At 45.1% G+C, this 16,655-nt stretch overlaps 10 protein-coding genes across 10 annotated transcripts; 5 read left to right on the top strand and 5 right to left on the bottom strand.

Annotated features, from left to right (window-relative positions):
* Positions 1 to 50: 50 nt before the first annotated feature.
* Positions 51 to 1,204, top strand: V2V93DRAFT_370067 (Prefoldin, subunit 3). The gene is made up of 6 exons (XM_066910176.1): positions 51 to 231; positions 293 to 409; positions 466 to 481; positions 546 to 641; positions 697 to 798; positions 863 to 1,204. Exons 1-6 carry the CDS (start codon positions 200 to 202, stop codon positions 1,073 to 1,075), a joined length of 576 nt encoding a protein of 191 aa, XP_066765819.1. The 5' UTR covers positions 51 to 199; the 3' UTR covers positions 1,076 to 1,204.
* Positions 1,101 to 3,329, bottom strand: V2V93DRAFT_386482 (Alpha/Beta hydrolase protein). The gene is made up of 11 exons (XM_066912271.1): positions 3,104 to 3,329; positions 2,890 to 3,036; positions 2,795 to 2,827; positions 2,675 to 2,733; positions 2,543 to 2,612; positions 2,437 to 2,490; positions 2,172 to 2,372; positions 1,924 to 2,112; positions 1,710 to 1,848; positions 1,533 to 1,650; positions 1,101 to 1,472 (listed from the first exon to the last, which is right to left on the bottom strand). The coding sequence occupies exons 1-11, from the start codon at positions 3,141 to 3,143 to the stop codon at positions 1,161 to 1,163; spliced, it is 1,362 nt and encodes a 453-aa protein (XP_066765820.1). The 5' UTR covers positions 3,144 to 3,329; the 3' UTR covers positions 1,101 to 1,160.
* A 99-nt stretch (positions 3,330 to 3,428) lies between these two features.
* Positions 3,429 to 5,645, bottom strand: V2V93DRAFT_370074 (uncharacterized protein). Its single transcript, XM_066910177.1, has 4 exons — positions 4,458 to 5,645; positions 4,024 to 4,402; positions 3,750 to 3,970; positions 3,429 to 3,684 (listed from the first exon to the last, which is right to left on the bottom strand). Exons 1-4 carry the CDS (start codon positions 5,368 to 5,370, stop codon positions 3,494 to 3,496), a joined length of 1,704 nt encoding a protein of 567 aa, XP_066765821.1. The 5' UTR covers positions 5,371 to 5,645; the 3' UTR covers positions 3,429 to 3,493.
* Positions 5,646 to 6,383: 738 nt separating this feature from the next.
* V2V93DRAFT_391358 (histidine phosphatase superfamily) lies at positions 6,384 to 7,701 on the top strand (the record flags this gene model as incomplete). The annotated part of the gene is made up of 2 exons (XM_066912437.1): positions 6,384 to 7,228; positions 7,290 to 7,701. 2 exons carry the CDS (start codon positions 6,384 to 6,386, stop codon positions 7,699 to 7,701), a joined length of 1,257 nt encoding a protein of 418 aa, XP_066765822.1.
* A 595-nt stretch (positions 7,702 to 8,296) lies between these two features.
* Positions 8,297 to 9,264, bottom strand: V2V93DRAFT_309106 (Eisosome component PIL1/LSP1; the record flags this gene model as incomplete). Its single annotated transcript, XM_066907222.1, has 2 exons — positions 8,297 to 9,081; positions 9,147 to 9,264. Coding segments are annotated over 2 exons (903 nt in total), but the record flags the coding sequence as incomplete, so codon positions are not given.
* A 557-nt stretch (positions 9,265 to 9,821) lies between these two features.
* On the bottom strand, positions 9,822 to 10,625 carry V2V93DRAFT_370081 (ureidoglycolate hydrolase). Its single transcript, XM_066910178.1, has 2 exons — positions 10,192 to 10,625; positions 9,822 to 10,096 (listed from the first exon to the last, which is right to left on the bottom strand). Exons 1-2 carry the CDS (start codon positions 10,571 to 10,573, stop codon positions 9,894 to 9,896), a joined length of 585 nt encoding a protein of 194 aa, XP_066765824.1. The 5' UTR covers positions 10,574 to 10,625; the 3' UTR covers positions 9,822 to 9,893.
* A 529-nt stretch (positions 10,626 to 11,154) lies between these two features.
* On the top strand, positions 11,155 to 12,361 carry V2V93DRAFT_370085 (40S ribosomal protein uS5). The gene is made up of 2 exons (XM_066910179.1): positions 11,155 to 11,741; positions 11,827 to 12,361. Exons 1-2 carry the CDS (start codon positions 11,223 to 11,225, stop codon positions 12,085 to 12,087), a joined length of 780 nt encoding a protein of 259 aa, XP_066765825.1. The 5' UTR covers positions 11,155 to 11,222; the 3' UTR covers positions 12,088 to 12,361.
* A 10-nt stretch (positions 12,362 to 12,371) lies between these two features.
* On the top strand, positions 12,372 to 14,296 carry V2V93DRAFT_370087 (Quinolinate phosphoribosyl transferase). The gene is made up of 4 exons (XM_066910180.1): positions 12,372 to 12,654; positions 12,732 to 12,815; positions 12,882 to 13,769; positions 13,830 to 14,296. The coding sequence occupies exons 1-4, from the start codon at positions 12,552 to 12,554 to the stop codon at positions 14,060 to 14,062; spliced, it is 1,308 nt and encodes a 435-aa protein (XP_066765826.1). The 5' UTR covers positions 12,372 to 12,551; the 3' UTR covers positions 14,063 to 14,296.
* V2V93DRAFT_370090 (uncharacterized protein) lies at positions 14,084 to 15,512 on the bottom strand. Its single transcript, XM_066910181.1, has 2 exons — positions 15,062 to 15,512; positions 14,084 to 14,997 (listed from the first exon to the last, which is right to left on the bottom strand). Exons 1-2 carry the CDS (start codon positions 15,225 to 15,227, stop codon positions 14,147 to 14,149), a joined length of 1,017 nt encoding a protein of 338 aa, XP_066765827.1. The 5' UTR covers positions 15,228 to 15,512; the 3' UTR covers positions 14,084 to 14,146.
* V2V93DRAFT_370092 (Ribokinase-like protein) lies at positions 15,339 to 16,644 on the top strand. The gene is made up of 2 exons (XM_066910182.1): positions 15,339 to 15,754; positions 15,817 to 16,644. The coding sequence occupies exons 1-2, from the start codon at positions 15,452 to 15,454 to the stop codon at positions 16,483 to 16,485; spliced, it is 972 nt and encodes a 323-aa protein (XP_066765828.1). The 5' UTR covers positions 15,339 to 15,451; the 3' UTR covers positions 16,486 to 16,644.
* The last annotated feature ends 11 nt before the right edge of the window (positions 16,645 to 16,655 follow it).

Below are 16,655 nucleotides of genomic sequence, written 5' to 3' on the forward strand. Positions count from 1 at the left end.
TTGAACGCGTTCTAATAATTAGCAATCTTGAGTCTGACTTTCTCACCAGACATGCAAGCACCCACCACTAAGCACTTATCACTTTTCGTCCGTTACCCAGTCAAGCTGCGTACGAATAGGCTTCTTTTATTTACAATTTTTTTTCAGCTGTTTGATATTTATATTCATATATTTGCTTTGTCATCGATTGAGATATACTATGTCTTCGACAGAAATCAAGCCAGGCGAGCTGTAAGTTTACATTCTTTGTATTCTTCATTATTTTCAATTTTTGGCTAACACAGAACACTAGTGGATACGTGAATCCGCGAGGAATTCCACAGGCACCGTTTGTCGAAGTAGTCGAGGATTATGTGCGGAGTAGGGATCAGGTAGAATCCGTTTTACAGTCTTTCCAGGAAATGCTGAGGTATGTGCTTTTTATGAAATCAGTGCCCAAGAGACGTTATTAACTATTCAATTAAGTAAATACAAGTACATGGTACAGAATTATATTTCTCTGAACTTTCAAAATAGAATTTGTACTGACTGTGAGTCGTATCAAGGAAATGAGCACGTTACGTCGTGCAGGCGGCCTGCGGGAAAAAATACCAGATATTCAGAAGACTTTAGACACCGTTCTTTTCCTTGACTCCAAACGAGTAAGAATTGTGAATTCTGTTTTCTTTTTTCAGTTGTTATACTAATTGGTACCAGAACTCGGAAGAACCCACCATGACGACGACTTTTGAATTAAATGATACACTATACGCAAAAGCTAGCGTAACCGCTGCCGATTCGGTTTATCTTTGGCTTGGTGTAAGTTTTTGGTCCTTCCTCTATTTTTTTTCGGAAGTAAAGCGCATCTAACAAAGTACACTAGGCAAATGTAATGCTTGAATATCCTATAGTAGAAGCCACAGATTTACTCACATCTAAACTCAAATCCGCCCAAGAATCGCTAAAGTTATGTGAAGAGGATCTAGAATTTTTACGGGAGAATATCACGACTGTCGAAGTGAATACCGCCCGCGTGTATAACTGGGATGTACAGAAGCGACGAGAAGAGAAAGAGACAGCGGCGCAATTAAAATAGTTTTTTAATATTTTGATGTATATTGGCTACGACTCGCTACTTTTAGAGTGAGATTAAAAATCGAGATTCATATTCTTTCTTCATCTTACTCTACATCAGTATCCAATAAACGAAACAGCTCTCCTAATATTCTAGTCGGATTCATAGTCAACCCATTATGCAAAAACTCACTTGTGATCCACTGTCTACAGCCTTTAATCTCTGCAGCAGCTTTTATTGATAATTCAAGATCGACGTATGGATCGTTGAAATACGAAACTGCACTTACATGAGAAGTTGTCTTATTGAGCGCCTCGATGTTGTATAGAGGAGCCCAGTCAGACTTCAATGCAAGCATATCAGCTACATTTTTGAGCTGACGAAGTTCAACATAGTCATCAAACATAGACCTGTAAATCTATATAATCTCAGTCAGCAGCTAGCACCTTTGAAAAATCCAGAACAAAAAAAACCATACCATTTCGCCAGTAAAATAAATAGCTCTACTCTCATCCGCCAATGCCTCGATATGCTCAAAATTGAAATACTGGGCATACTGAGAACGTAATCTCTCAGCCGACCAATTACTCGCCTCTCTATATCGCACATTAGAAAACTCATGTATCACTTTTAGAAGCAAGAGTTGACCACTTACTTTTGACAGTATATAGCCTCGTGCACGCAAGCATATAATATATTTGAATCAAATCCCTGCGCAGATTCAATTCGACTCAACGTGTTATACGTTATTTCCCCAAACGCAGTCAAATCAAATGATGATTTTGCAACCAACTCTGCACCAAGTAGAAAATGAATGTTAGCACTTTCTCAGTCTTTAGTCCAAAATGCAATGGTCCTGGGCTACATACGATGCACGCTATCTAGACCTTGATGTCTACCGAAATCAAGTCCAAGCTGCTGGAATCGTTCAACAGATAGAATACCGCCATTGGGTAACGTTACTTTTTTCGAATGCAAATGCCTATATATTTTGCGGAGCTTTGCATTGTCTTGGGGATACTTTGCAAAGTAAGCTTCATTTCGCTTCAGTACGCGCTCTGCATTTTAAATAAAGTTATAATCAGAAGAACAAGAAGGAGAAGAAAAGAAATCTTACTGTACAATGCCTCATATACGGGATCAGGATTATTCACCAAAGGCGGAAGACCTCCGGTAATTAGGACATCTTTCAGACTAGCAGGATAGAAAGAAAGATAAGTAGTGCAGCAGAAACCGCCAAAGGATTGGCCCAGCAATGACCATTTCTTGTCTACTGCATCTTTTAGGAGGATCTTTCTGATTTCTTCACAGTCGTTTACTAGCACAAAAAAGCAGTTAATTATTGAAAGTCATGAGTAGGCAGTCGAGAAATATAGTTATACCAATGTTGTCTGCTCTGAACAAAGATAAATAGTTTGCTTTCGCCTCATCAGATTCTATGATGCAAGTCAGCAAAGTACTCGAAGTCTCATTTCCGTCAAATCATACCCATAGCTTTTAGAGTACTAAATGAAATTGGAGTACTATATCCAGTGCCTCTCTGATCCAAGTATAGCAACTAAAACATACACACGTCAGCTACTCCTCATTCCCAACCTAACTATATAGAAATATTTTCACCTGTAATCCTCTATCCAAAATCTCTTTTGTACGTCCCGACTTCGACAATGGCGCCTCACCTGCATTTAAGAATCAGAATCAACTATCCTGCACAGAAAGCAAACGACGGTCAAGACACACACTCAAATCCGGGACCACCTTGAAGATACACCACTGTAGCCATCGCATAATTAGTCACAATTTTTCTAAAGATAGTGGTTGACCAACAGACGCACTATATGGTCGCTTGCAGACATCCGGATCGTTGTCGCCTGCCTCGTCGCTAGGCACTACGCGTCGCGCGAAGACTTTGATCGTTTCGGTTGATTCAGAGTCATTGTAATCCAACGGAACAGTGAATAAATATTCAAATACTCTGATGCCTGAATACGTACAACTGTTATTATCTTGACTTCTGTGGATAGTAGTAGTGTAAATGGTCCGGCGTACCTTGAACAGCGTAGGAATCAACTAAATCAGAAGTTGCCATAGTTTATTTCAAATCCAAATCTACTATCATATAAGCCCGTCTCTATCAGTCAATCAAAAGGCCTATTCTCAATTACCACCACCACTGGCCAAAAAGGACTGTTGGGATATAATGTGGTTTAAGATTACCTTGACATCAGTCAAAGAAAGGAACTGAGCGTGAGGCTTAAATGGGGGCCAGTGTCGGTGCGCTAGCCCCTGCTCGCTAAGATCTAATAATTAAGCAGTACTCAAAGCAAATGCTCACACAATCTCTCCTTTATCTATTACTTCTCTACTCTGTGACTTTTCAGAATAATAAACGTTATTATTAACTCGCATCTTAAAAGAGATCTATATACATTTAAAATACTAATACGGCTGTCCCTGATACGAAGGAGGAGCCTGTCCCTGCTGCGCAAGTGCACCTAATAGATACTGCGTCAGCGGATTCGACTGTAATCCTGCCAGTGATCCACCCATCTGCTGCTGGGATGGTAGCGCCTTCTGCTTAGTACGAGATAAAATCTCAGCGCCGACCGCCGCGTCAACAGCAAGATACTCTAAAACGCACAATCGCATTAGCTTAACACATACAGAACCTGTTGAAGAGCAAAGTAAAACTTACCATCAAATTTAACAGTCATTGAGGCAGCTGTCCGTTCAAATACTTGTAAAGAGATCTTAGACAGTGCTTGTAATTCAAGATTTAGGAATACAACACCATGCACGCCTTCGATGATCATTTGGCGAATAACAGACGACATTGAAAGTCTTGATGATACATCAAAAACATCGACTTTGATGAACTGGTCCTCAAATGCTTTGCGCACATACCACACAAAATTGCTATAATCCAATTAGCTCACAGTCCAAATTCTCATTAATATTAAGACACGCACCGATCAACGTTTTCAGTAACTAGAATCTGACATTCGGGAACATTTTCAGGCCTCCGTCTAGCCAAAGGCCACTCCTCAGCAGGCAACGGCGAAGGAGACCGCATCATACGTCTACTAGGTGAAGACCGATCACGGTATCCGCGAGGAGATCTTCGGCGGGGTGGAGAATTTTCCCTACGCGGCCTATTACTATATGAGTCGCCGCCTCGGTCATTGCCACTCAAGTAGGCGCCGTATCCTCCGTGGGAATCACCGCCACCGCCCCCTCCTCTACGAGGAGGAGAAATCGAGCGGCGAGAGTCATATCGGTCCCGATCACGATGACTATCCCTTGATCCCTTATCTTTCCGAGCTGTTTGTACTTTCGATTCCTCGAGGTCTACAAACTCGTTAGCCACCAGCACATCCAAGAGACGAAAGAAAGGAAAGCTTACGAAGCTTGCGTCCATTAACAATACTTCCTTGCTCAGCAGCAATCGCACGAGCACAATCCTCCGCATTTTCAAACTGTACAAATCCATACGACTGCTTCATAGAAATCTGCGCCAACTTTCCGAACTTTGCAAAAATTTTATACAAGTGCGCTTTTTCAAGAGAATCAGTAGACAAATTCCCTATAAACAGTCTTGACCCTTGTGGGAATCTGTCCCATTCAGCTCTTGTGACGCAATCTTTCTCGTACTTTACGAACTGGTCGTAATTTTCTTCTTCTTCGCGCGTAAACGGAACGCTTAAATCCTCAATAGTATATTCTCTAGCCGAGCCATCGTTGTCGGATCGTCCTCGTCTCCGCTTTCTACCAGTCATATCCTCAGCAGCAGCAGTTGTAGGATCGTAACCATTGTCGGCATTATATCGCTGCTGTGGGGTTCCATTGTCAACAAAGAATGGCGCAGAATCAGAAACTGAGTCCTGTGTATTCGATTGCATTGCGGCAGGCGGAATGGGGATACCAGCAGACATTGCCAGTCCGAGCACCGACTCTATACTAAGATGCTGGGGTGCAGCAGCCGCAGCTGTCGGTACCACTTGTTCGGGTTCAGTGATTACAGCAGAAGAAATCTCTTTTGAAATATTTTTGGGCGGCAGAGGTTCATCGGTTTGTATCGACACAGCCGTCGCTGGTCCGCTAGTCGGAGTACTTTCGCGGGAAGTAGCTTTGTCAGTATTCAGCGACACGGTTGGTTGTGATGAGATTGACGGTTCCTCTGAGACTTGAGCAGATGGTTGATCATGAGCCTCAGATTCGGGTGAGGATTCAGCTTGATCTTCGGCAGCAGTCTGTGGCAGTTCTATTACTTGCCGCTCTTCTTCGTGCTCTTGAGAAGAATGTTCGGCGTCAGACATTGCGAGGTATTTTTGAGGAAATAAAACAGACTAATAAGAGATGTGCAAGTAAATGGATCGTGAATACTAGCAGGAAGCGAATACGATGGCACTTTTTCTTTTATCAGGTAGAATGAAAATATGGTCGGATTGACACCGAACCTGGAATTGTGATGACTTGCGAATTAAGAACGAGGCAGAAATGTAAAAGAGGTTTAACGAAGGGGTGAAAATGTCTTTTCGCGAGAACTACCTTGTTGATGGATGATGGCGATGGAAATGGGAGATGAGAAGAGATGTTTTGGACTAGGTGGCTTTGTCTACTCAGCGCTCCATACCGTCATAAATCTCAACATTTAGGGGTGTTGTGTTAGGTAAGAGATGACTAAATGTATGGCTTATCCGGTTTCTTTCTGTTGCTCTTCCTTCGAGTAATTAAAGGCGCAAATCAATGCACAATAAACAACACCTACAGCACCAAAATACTCAACAGCAGATGCGTGGATGGGTGTGCTGAAGCTACCGAAGAAGGTGAAGCTACTGAAAATGGCAAGTAAGCAGACTTCCAGAAAACGAAGCTTTGACGCGTGGGGCGCAGTAGCGCTGTTAATTGGTTGGGAAACGCAAGCTCCACGAGCAACTACAGCGACGAAGATAATTAAACGCGTAATAGGCTTAGTTACCGAGAATTGGCACAGCAGGGTGTGCTTGTGTGTTGCTTGCGGGCTTGGTTTATGGTGCGGTATAAGAACGCGGAGAGCACCGCAGAGGAGGAAGATGTCCTGAGATCACGGCCAACTATGAAGTCCCTACTTCTACTCTCCATCTTCCTTTCTCTCGCTCTAGCTCTTGCGCTAAGACCACAGCAGATTCCGCTTCCGAGCTTGCAACCTTTTGAGTCAGGTCTATCTACCAAAAGCTGGCAGCTTTTCCATCATCTGGGCGGGTATTCGCCATGGATACCTCATCAGCATGAACTAGATGAAGGTCACTCCAGTTCCTTACCAGACACATGCACTGTCGAGCAAGTCCATATGCTATCGCGTCACGCAGAGAGATACCCTACCGTTTCAGTTGGAATAAAAATGAAGCAGCTCGTACGACGTATGCGCACAGAAGGTGCACCAGGCCAATTCCCGTTCCTCGACGACTGGGAGTTATTCTTTGAAGTTGATGAACATGCGCAGACGAGTCCGCATCTCGAGCAACTGACCACGGGCGGTCAATATGCGGGTATAGATCGTGCTTTTATTGCCGGTGAGAAATTACAAGGAATATACGGTCATCTTGTTGGTTTCACCGAGCCGTCTTTGGCCGAGACTGATAATAGTACAATCTCGATATTCTCATGCTCATGCGATCGGGTTGTCGACACCGCTCACCAATTCGCATCTGGATTTTTTGGAAAGCACGCTTTTGAAGAGTCGGTTACACATGTTATTATCCCTGACCGTGCACCTGAACGCGGCGCAGATACGCTCACGCCCGTCAAGGCTTGTACTCGATATCGCGCCGACCCGATATTGGGCCGCTCTAATAGTGTTACTATTGCTAGCACTTACAAAGCTACGTACCTCTCTTCTACCGCTGACCGCCTACGGAATCTTTATAATTTCGAGTTTTCGGTGTCAGAGTTATGGACAATGCAGGAACTTTGCGGGTTCAATATCCTGGCTACTGGAGACAAGGGTAATCCCTGGTGCGGCATCTTCACCGAAAAGGAATGGGAGCACTTTGAATATGCTCGTGATCTGCTGCATTATTATCGCACAGGACCGGGTACACCGTACAGTGAGACTATGGGGTTTATATATCTTGACGCAACTAAACGCGTTCTCGAGCAAGAACCGCAAAAAGCCGGCAAACTTTTCTTTTCCTTGTAAGCTATTCTCTAAATTTTCTGCTCTTTTACGTTACACATTTTGATTTCTTTTATCTAGTGCGCATGATGGAGACTTAGTGCCTCTAATCACCACTCTAGGCCTCTTCGCAGACTCCTCGCCTCTTCCAGCAACCCATGCTGTCGACGATCGCAAATGGCGGCTTTCCTCCGTGGTCCCGATGGGTGGTCGTATCATTTTCGAACGTGTAAGTTGCTCTACCGCTGCCTCCGAACCAGGAGTCCGATTGCTTGTCAACGACGCCGTGATGACGATTCCCGGATGCGAAAAGTTCGCTAGAAAAGAAGGAAATATTTGTCCTCTAGCTAAATTTATTGAAATTGTTAATGGAATTGGTGAAAGAGTCGGAGATTTTGAAAAGATTTGTCAGATTGACAAGAGTGTTGCCGGAAAGAGACCGTCTTTCTTGAATCATCACTCGCAGAATGAGTCAGGTCGTGTTTTCTTATAGATATTTCAAGATACATAGTTCGGTGATGGTGATCAGGTAATTTTGTACCAGGAGTTTGGATTCTGCAATTTTTGTTTAACAGATCTAAATTCTTTTGACACGTATCATTAATCTGTACGGTTTACAAGAAAATTAAAATCAAATAACTCAACAGATCACTATCATTTTGCATAAACACACAGGCAAATAAAAAAAGTAAAGTACGTCACTGATACATTTGTCGAACTGTATATGAAGGGAAAAAAAAGTAACACGATAAAATCAAATGAAAATACAAAAACGCCCTAATAGAAACACAGGACTTCCATCACTTACTTTAGTCAAAAGACCTAAGACCAAACCAAATCACAGAAGAATCCAACAAAGGTGGATAAAGAATAAAGAGGAATCAAGGCAAATCCATATGCATTGAATCGAATACTCGCTTTTATTTTTCGCACAAGATGAATTGTATCTGCAATCTGCTACTATAAGGGAAGAGGACGAAAGGGTTAAGAAGCGATAGCAGGATTGCAAAAAGATAAAGAGAATTAGAAGAGGTAGATTAGAATCTGATCAAAAAGATCATTTAAGCAGCGACGACAGGCTTGTCCTCTTCAGCCAAAACTTCCTTGTCAGCCCACTCCTCCTCGGCGGCCTCGGCCGCACCATCCTCAAGATCGAACTTCTCGGTCATAGAGAGGGTAGGCTTGACGGCAGCGCTCTCAAAGGTCCAGTTGGCAAGAGCATTCTCGCAGTCGATGATAATCTGCTTGGAGGACTCGTAGCCATCGTAGGCAGCGCGGGTCTCGCCAGGGGTGACGGGTTGATCGTCGATGAGATCCAGGAGAGAAAGACCGTAGTTGGCAATAAGAGCCAACTTCTCCGAGTGCTCACGAAGAGCGTCAAACTGGTAGGCAAAGGCAGCCTTCAGCTTCTCGCGAGTAATGTTTGAGAGCTGAGCCTCGGCGACGAGAGACTCAGCCTCAGCACGGACGAGCTCCTGCTCGAGAACGACAATCTTGGGAGAGTTGGGGTCTTTGTACTTCAGCTGAGCAATGCTGTCAGTGATCTTTTGCTTGCGCTCGCGCGATGGCTGGACGGAGGCCTCGATGTTGCGGACAGACTTAAGGGTGACCCGGTACTGGTCGTAGCGGTCGATGAACTGGTCCTCGAGCTCACCGATCTCGTAGATAAGAACTCCGAGCTTGTCTGTGACGTCAGAGACATCATCGTCGCAGTCCTCACCCCAAAGAGAAAGCTGCTTGGCGACTTCGCGGCGCTCGCTGGAGACAAGCTCAATTGAACGCATGACGTTCTTCTCCATCTTGACAAGCTGGGCAAGCTTGCGGGACATCTCCGGGCCAAAGGAGCCAGCAGCGGAACGACGAAGATTGTGGGCTACACAGAGAGTTAGGAGATTAAAGAAGGAAGAGGTGGGAGGAAAAAGATGGTAGTAGACATACAGAGAGAGCCCTTGCCGAAGAAACGGCCAGTCTTGGTCGACGAAGGAGGAGGGGGAGGGGTTGCAATCTGCTGCGCGGTAGGCGCGCGGTTGTTGCGCATAGAATAAGTGCGATGCATTGTGGCTATAGATTGAAGTAGAGGGTGGTGAAGTAGAGTAGATAGTAGTGGGACGGAAGTGTGATCGAGCTCGGGGGATTAAATGTTTATTTATGCGCCAGTGGTTGGTGACGTCGACACAAGCCGCACGGGTCGTCTTATGTCATCTACCCGGAAGGGGTTAGCGTGCATCATCGTGCATGCGGCGAACGGCTTCGAGGCTTCGGCTTCGTACCCTCTTACGTTCGATGCTAGACTAGTAAGAAGTAGTGGCAAGCAGCGACAAGCAGAAAACGGAGATCAGTTATCGTCATAGAATATAACAGCTCCTCCTGTCTCCCATAACGACTGAAACGACAAAGAATACAAAAGAAGGCGGCAGGAGTACGCTGAGCGCACTATCACAATCGCGGGCCCGAGCAAACAAAGGCGGAAATGAGCAGCAGGAGGGTTGTTTACTATTTCCTAATAGGGAAAGGATACGAGCGCCGCCCGACGCCGCTCGGGGCCGCGATCTGCGGACGACAGCGTTGCCGGGGCGACGCCAGTTACGTAAGCATGACGTGGAAGCGCAGATCTGAAACAGGCCAGTGGCTCTTATCTTTTTGATCGATATACATACATACATACATTGGTTACTATATCTATGCTCAGTACTCGATGCTAAGCCCACCCTCTATCTGCACCAGCTCCGTGATATCGGCAGCGACGCCATTCGTGTACATGAACATCGTCATGTCCAGCTGTCCGCGGACGCTGCATGTAGACCCGTGCCAGACGGCGGCTCCGTAAGTTACCGACTGTCCACCTCGCGCGACGAAGGCGCGCAGCTTGTTCAAGTCTGGTAGCCCATCTAAATAGTGTAAAAGCAGTCGCTTGTCAGTCCTCCTCGTGCTTCTAACTATTTGCACAATAAGTGCAGAAACAAAAAATTGGACAGCCACTCACCGGAATCATTCTCTGTCGCAACTACCAAATATGCAGCCTCCTTCTCGTCGACACCCATCGGAAAGAAAGTCTGTGTGGACAGTGGATGTCGCTCAATAACCGTCATGGTGTATTTCTTCGCTTCACGGTCGAGTCCTGCCGGTGGCAGAAATCGCTGCAAATTGAAGCTGCAGTGCGACTTCGTCTCAAACTTGGACTGCGAGTAAAAACCCACCGGCTTCACGATATCTGGCTCTGTAAATACATTGCCGGCGCCCTTTGTAGGCGCGCCCAGCACCTGGTGATCAGGCGAGATGACACTGCCATATTTAGCAAATCCTTCGGGCGTGAGAGGCTCGGCTACGACAGTCTTGCCTGCGTAGGAAACAGTCGCAATTGTCATTATTGTTATTGTTTATAGGTAACAAGTACTAGTATATCCACAGATAAGTAAGACCTACACGAGAGAAGGACAGCGGGGCCCCGCTTCTCAATATATGTAAATGCCGCCCCCCATCTTTGTAGCGTTGCGGATTATTCTCCGAGCGCTCTTGAATGCTGCTATGCTACTGCTTCCAGTATCTTATCTTATCCTACGCGGCCATTGATAGAGTAGCCAATACTTCTACTCTCCACGCTGCTGCTATTTCTCTCACTCTCCTGAGCTCAACCGCCTACTCAAACCACATACTCGCCATGCTGTCGTCTATCTTGATCTGCAGCTGGGCGACCATGCTCGCTACTCACGTGTGCCCGCGGGGTGTCTGCGCGCCCTATTTGAAGTTGTGTGGGGGGTCTCTCAACTCGAGAGGAGCCCCCCAACTGCACTGCCACATGTGGCTTAATAAATATGGCAGTGCATATAGGGCTAAACCCTAATTATTTACCCGGATCAGATAAACACAGTCACGCTCTAGTTGCTTGCTGCGCCAGCGCCAGCCAGGTCGTCGCGCTTCGCAAGAATATCGCGAATTGCACTCTCAGTAACTACATTCTCTAGAATCATTCCCCCATCCTGCTAATACCTACCACCACCACCACACAATCTCATAATGGCTGACGCTGCCCCTAGAGGAGGATTTGGACGTGGAAGAGGAGGAGACAGAGGTCGTGGCCGTGGCCGTGGCCGTGGTCGTCGTGGAGCCCGCGGTGCTAAGGAGGAGGAGTCCTGGCAGCCGGTTACCAAGCTCGGCCGTCTTGTCCGCGCTGGAAAGATCAAGAGCATGGAGGAGATTTACTTGCATTCGCTTCCTGTGAAGGAGTACCAAATCGTGGATGAGTTTCTTCCTACCCTCAAGGACGAGGTCATGAAGATCAAGCCCGTCCAGAAGCAGACCCGTGCCGGTCAGCGCACCAGATTCAAGGCCATCGTCGTTATCGGTGACCAGAACGGCCATGTCGGTCTTGGAATCAAGACTGCGAAGGAAGTCGCTACTGCCATCCGTGCTGCCATCATCATCGCCAAGCTCTCTGTCATTCCCGTTCGTCGTGGTTACTGGGGTGCTGCCCTTGGACAACCCCATTCGCTCGCCAACAAGACCACTGGCAAGTGCGGTTCCGTCTCTGTCAGAGTATGTTTTTTTTCCCCTTTTAATTTATTTGCGCAACTCAATTGGCTGTCTTAAAAACCTGAAACTAACGGCAGTATTCTTGCAGCTTATTCCCGCCCCCCGTGGTACCTCCATTGTCGCCTCGCCTGCTGTCAAGCGACTTCTCCAGCTCGCCGGTATTGAGGATGCCTACACCTCGTCGGCGGGTTCGACTAGAACTCTTGAGAACACTCTTAAGGCAACCTTCGTCGCCATCGGTAACACTTACGGTTTCCTTACCCCCAACCTCTGGAAGGAGACCGCGCTCGAACAGTCCCCTCTCGACATTTACAGCGATCTGTTGGCCTCTGACAAGCGGTCTTACTAGATTTGTTAGTTTTTGTTGCTTTGTTATGTTCTCATTTGTTGCCTCGTTTGGGTCTTGTATAATTTTATAGTGGTTTTTGTCTAAAAAAATTGGGGTATGACGGCCAAGAAAGAATCTAAAGCTTTTTGTGTGTAATTTTTATGTATAAATCTACATAATTCATTATAATTGCATACTCTTATATATTATTAAGAATCAGCTGCCTCTTATTGGCAGTGAATTTGTTGTCTAGCTTTAGTCATAACGCATTTGCTTGTATTTGATGTATTTCAAATGCCGTATTCGTAGTTCTCTCAATTTTTTTGATTGTAAACCTTATTTCAGTGACTCTCATCCGAGGAGTGTATCAAGTATTGACGTCAGACCACAACATTCATCACCCATAGTCATTCGTTAGCCCTTTCTTCTCTTTTGTATAAGCTATCTTTTAGTTCAACGAAATTTGCTTACGAATATTTACTGATATGGTTCCGTCTGATACCGAGCGGGCGATCAAGTCGCTGCTTGATACGGACTTGTACAAGTTGACTATGCAGGCTGCTGTGCTTGACCATTATCCGAATACTGGTGCGCCGTCTTTTCATTTATTTGAAGTTTGTTTATATCAATAGTGGACGATTAACGAACAAAATTGGTTTTTATAGAGGTATCGTATTCGTTCAGTAACCGGACACCGGAAATGAAATTGAGTCGTGAAGCATTCGACTGGATGTCTGAACAAATCAAGCGTACGCTATCATTTCTCTCCATATCTCTTGACAATAGAATGACTCTGACTAATGGTTTCAATCTAGTACTTGGCTCATTGACGTTTACAAAAGACGAGCTTAAATATCTACGTTCAAATGTAAAGCAGCTACCTGGCCGATATCTTGCATACCTGGAGACTTTCCGCCTCAAACCGGAAGAGCAAATATTCCTTGAATACGACGATGAAACGCGAATTACGAAGGCTCAGATCAAGGGTCTCTGGGTTGAGACCATTCTTTATGAAATTCCCATTCTTGCCCTTATTTCTGAAGCGTATTTTAAATTTGTCGACATGGACTGGGATTACGCAGGACAAGAGGCGCGCGCTGAAGAGAAGGCTCTTACGCTTCTCTCCTTTGGTTGCGCATTTTCGGAATTTGGAACACGAAGGCGTCGCTCATTCAAGTCTCAGGAGTTAGTAATGCGAGGTCTTGTTGCCGGTGACGTCAAGTTTCAATCGAGTTCGTCGGCGAATGTATCTGCTGGCCTGCGTGGTACTTCGAACGTATACTTTGCGTGGCAGTTTGGTGTGCCGCCTATTGGTACCGTCGCGCATGAATGGATGATGGGTATTGCTGCTGTTTCTCAAGACTATGTGAATGCTAACACTCTTGCGATGGAGAAGTGGCGTAATACCATGGGCGATAGCAACGTCGGGGTAGCACTTACTGATACCTTCGGCACTGATGCATTTTTAAAAGTCTTTACGCACAGACTTGCTAGTATATATACAGGTGTACGGCAGGATTCTGGCGATCCGTTGGTATTTCTCGAGAAAATTGCTAGGTTTTATGATGAGCAAGGAATCGACAAGTCTAAGAAAGTCATAGTCTTTAGCGATTCTTTAAATGTGGAGGCTTGTAAGAAATACAAGGAGGCGACCGACAAAGCGGGTATGTTATGCTCTTTTGGCGTCGGCACTTTCTTTACAAGTAAGTTTTCTCCTCTTTATTATTAGCCATAAGGCTATATACTAACAGTTCATCAACCAGATGACTTCCGAACGCTATCGCCTCCACACAATAAATCGCCGCCACTGAATATCGTCATCAAGCTTTCATCTGCTAACGGTCAACCTGCAGTTAAAATCAGCGACAACATGGGTAAAAATACCGGCGATAAGGCTACGGTTTTGAGAGTTAAAGAGGAGCTTGGGTACATTGAACGGAAATGGATTAGCGGAGATGAAGATAAACGATGGCAGTCGGTGGATGCTCTGAGTTAACGTTATACAGACTGTTTAAATGCTTGATATACATTTTGTTTTACTGATTTTTATATGATTTTGTAAATATGAATGAATGAAGCTTTAAAATCCTGTGTAAAACCGAATGATATTGCGAACATTCAGTTCGTCATCTGCATCTATCGGCACGGCACACTCGCTCTTCTTATCGTCAAATAAAGTTAAAATATCTCTATGCGCCTCCAAATATTTCTTCATTTTCGGAAATCTGCCATCAATAAGTTCGTTGACAAACGGCACGCTATACATCGGCACACACTGCACAAACAAATGCGCAAGTAGAAATATATCGGCCGTACTCGGTGTCTCGTCAAATAAATACGCATAAGGATCCACATCAAGTGCGTCTTCAATCGCGGGAAATGTCTCCATGGCAACACTTAGCATTCGCATCACTGCACCAAACTCTTCTGCGCCGCCACGACCTATGACTGCTGAACCGCCGCCTATGGCTTGTTTAACTTTTTCGACAACGCTCTCGGGTACGTCTTTATTAACGGCACCGTATTTTATTGTTTGCTTTTTAAAAAATGAAAATCCAGGAACCGAGTCTTCGGAGCCTAGTTGTTGGCGCTTTGCATTCTCCGGGGTTTCTGCTAGATCGATGTTGTAAACGTGCGAAATTCGGTACTTCGAATCTTTGATCATCAGCATTGATGCAGCGTATTTAGTTAATGAAGGAGGCAGTAGAGCAAGAAATCCCGGACGGAAGATGTATTGAAAATGGAGAACATGAAGACGTTGAATATATAGCGATATTGGCTGCATAGTTTCAGAAATGTAGGTTGAAAGTATTGTGTCGCGGGCGGGGTCGACTGTTGAAAGGGTTATATCTTGAGATTTGAAGAAACGGAGTACGTCAAGTATTCCAGAGGCAATGACTTTGCCGTTTTTTCTGAGGGCAGGCAGTCGCACTATTTCAAGCATCAATAAGTACACCCTTTTTTGTAAAAAAAAAAATAAAATCGAAGATCGTACAATCTGAGGAGATTAGTGGATTCGAGGATGGCACAATACGATACTCTTCAGTCGGTCCATCCGCGAGCTCGAGATACATCATTGCAACAAGACAATCTGCATCAAAAGACGGCAATTCAGATATTCGTCCCCAAACATGAAGTTCGTATGACATCTTCGCTTCCATGTGAGAGAGAATGTGTGTGTATGTATGTGTATGTGCAAGTGCAGAACACGAGCAGGTTGAAGTTTCTCAGGGGTTTTTTGGGTATTAGGTAGGTACGTCATTTAGCGCAAGATTCTGCTCTACTCACCCTTCATTGATAAATATTCACACCCTTCACCTTTCTACATGTAAATCAGCGTTTTGGAAATATTCAGCATACCAGCGCATTATTTCGATTCCAAGCAATGACGCACATAACCATTCTCGGCTCTCTAAATTATGACATGGTTGTCTACACACCTCGAGTACCCGCAGGCGGCGAAACAATTCACAGCGACTCCTTTGAAACGCACCACGGCGGCAAAGGCGCCAACCAGGCTCTTGCTGTTCGGAGACTTAGTCCACGAGACTCTATTGACGTGGCTATGGTCGGTCGTGTCGGTCAGGATGGATTTGGTAGGGAATTGAAGGCCGGGCTCGGAGATGCTGGTGTTGATGTTACGCAGGTTAAGCAGGTCAATGGCGAGTCTGGCGTTGCTGTTATTCTGGTGAGTTATTTTTTCTCTATTTAATTTTAGTTTATATACCAATATTTTAGTGGGAGGTGTAGGTTGAGCGATCAGGTGAAAATAGAATTCTAGTCCATGGAGGTGCGAACGATACATTTACTCCCGAGGAAGTAAACATCTCAATGCTCACTTCCAGCGGCTCTACGCTTACGGACTATCTTGTCATTCAGAACGAATTACCTTTACCGGTTGTCAAACGAGCAATTAAACTTGCGCACGAGAACGGCGTCAAGATAGCGTATAATCCATCTCCTATGTCTACCCAGATTTTGGAGTGGAATCTTTTTTCAAGCATTGATTTCCTTATTGTTAATGAGTCCGAATTGTCGGCATTGATTGGCGCGCGGATAGAAGTGTCTTCAGTGACTGATATTGACGACACCATCCTCTCTACCATATCATCGCTACACGAGAAGCTGAAATTTACAGGCACTGCCGTGGTGACTTTAGGTGCGAATGGTGCCGTATACTCCACGCCAACTTCGTCGCCAAGATATCAATCTCCATACATACCATCATCAATTGTCGATACGACCGGAGCCGGTGACAGTTTTCTCGGTGCATTTATCGGTGCAACAGCAAGTGGCAAGACAACAGAAGAAGCAATAAAATGGGCTTCTGCTGCTGGATGTTTGGCGGTGCAGAAAAAGGGTGCTCAGGATAGTATTCCGTTTATTGATGAAGCGAGGGTGTTGGTCGAAGGAGAGTAAATTATAGCAGGATAGAGCATGAGTATAGATTATCACGCATTCCACCGTAGGTTGTGGAAATGACAGCAGCTTGATATAGATATAAGCTGATTGTTAAATACCACTAAATCTATGAAGTGTAATGTAGGTATAAATTTTATTGAACTACGTCTCATCTCAGAATCAACACT

The sequence above is a fragment of the Kockiozyma suomiensis genome (assembly GCF_038497685.1).
Source record: "Kockiozyma suomiensis strain NRRL Y-17356 unplaced genomic scaffold V2V93scaffold_7, whole genome shotgun sequence".
Lineage (NCBI taxonomy): Eukaryota > Fungi > Ascomycota > Lipomycetes > Lipomycetales > Lipomycetaceae > Kockiozyma > Kockiozyma suomiensis.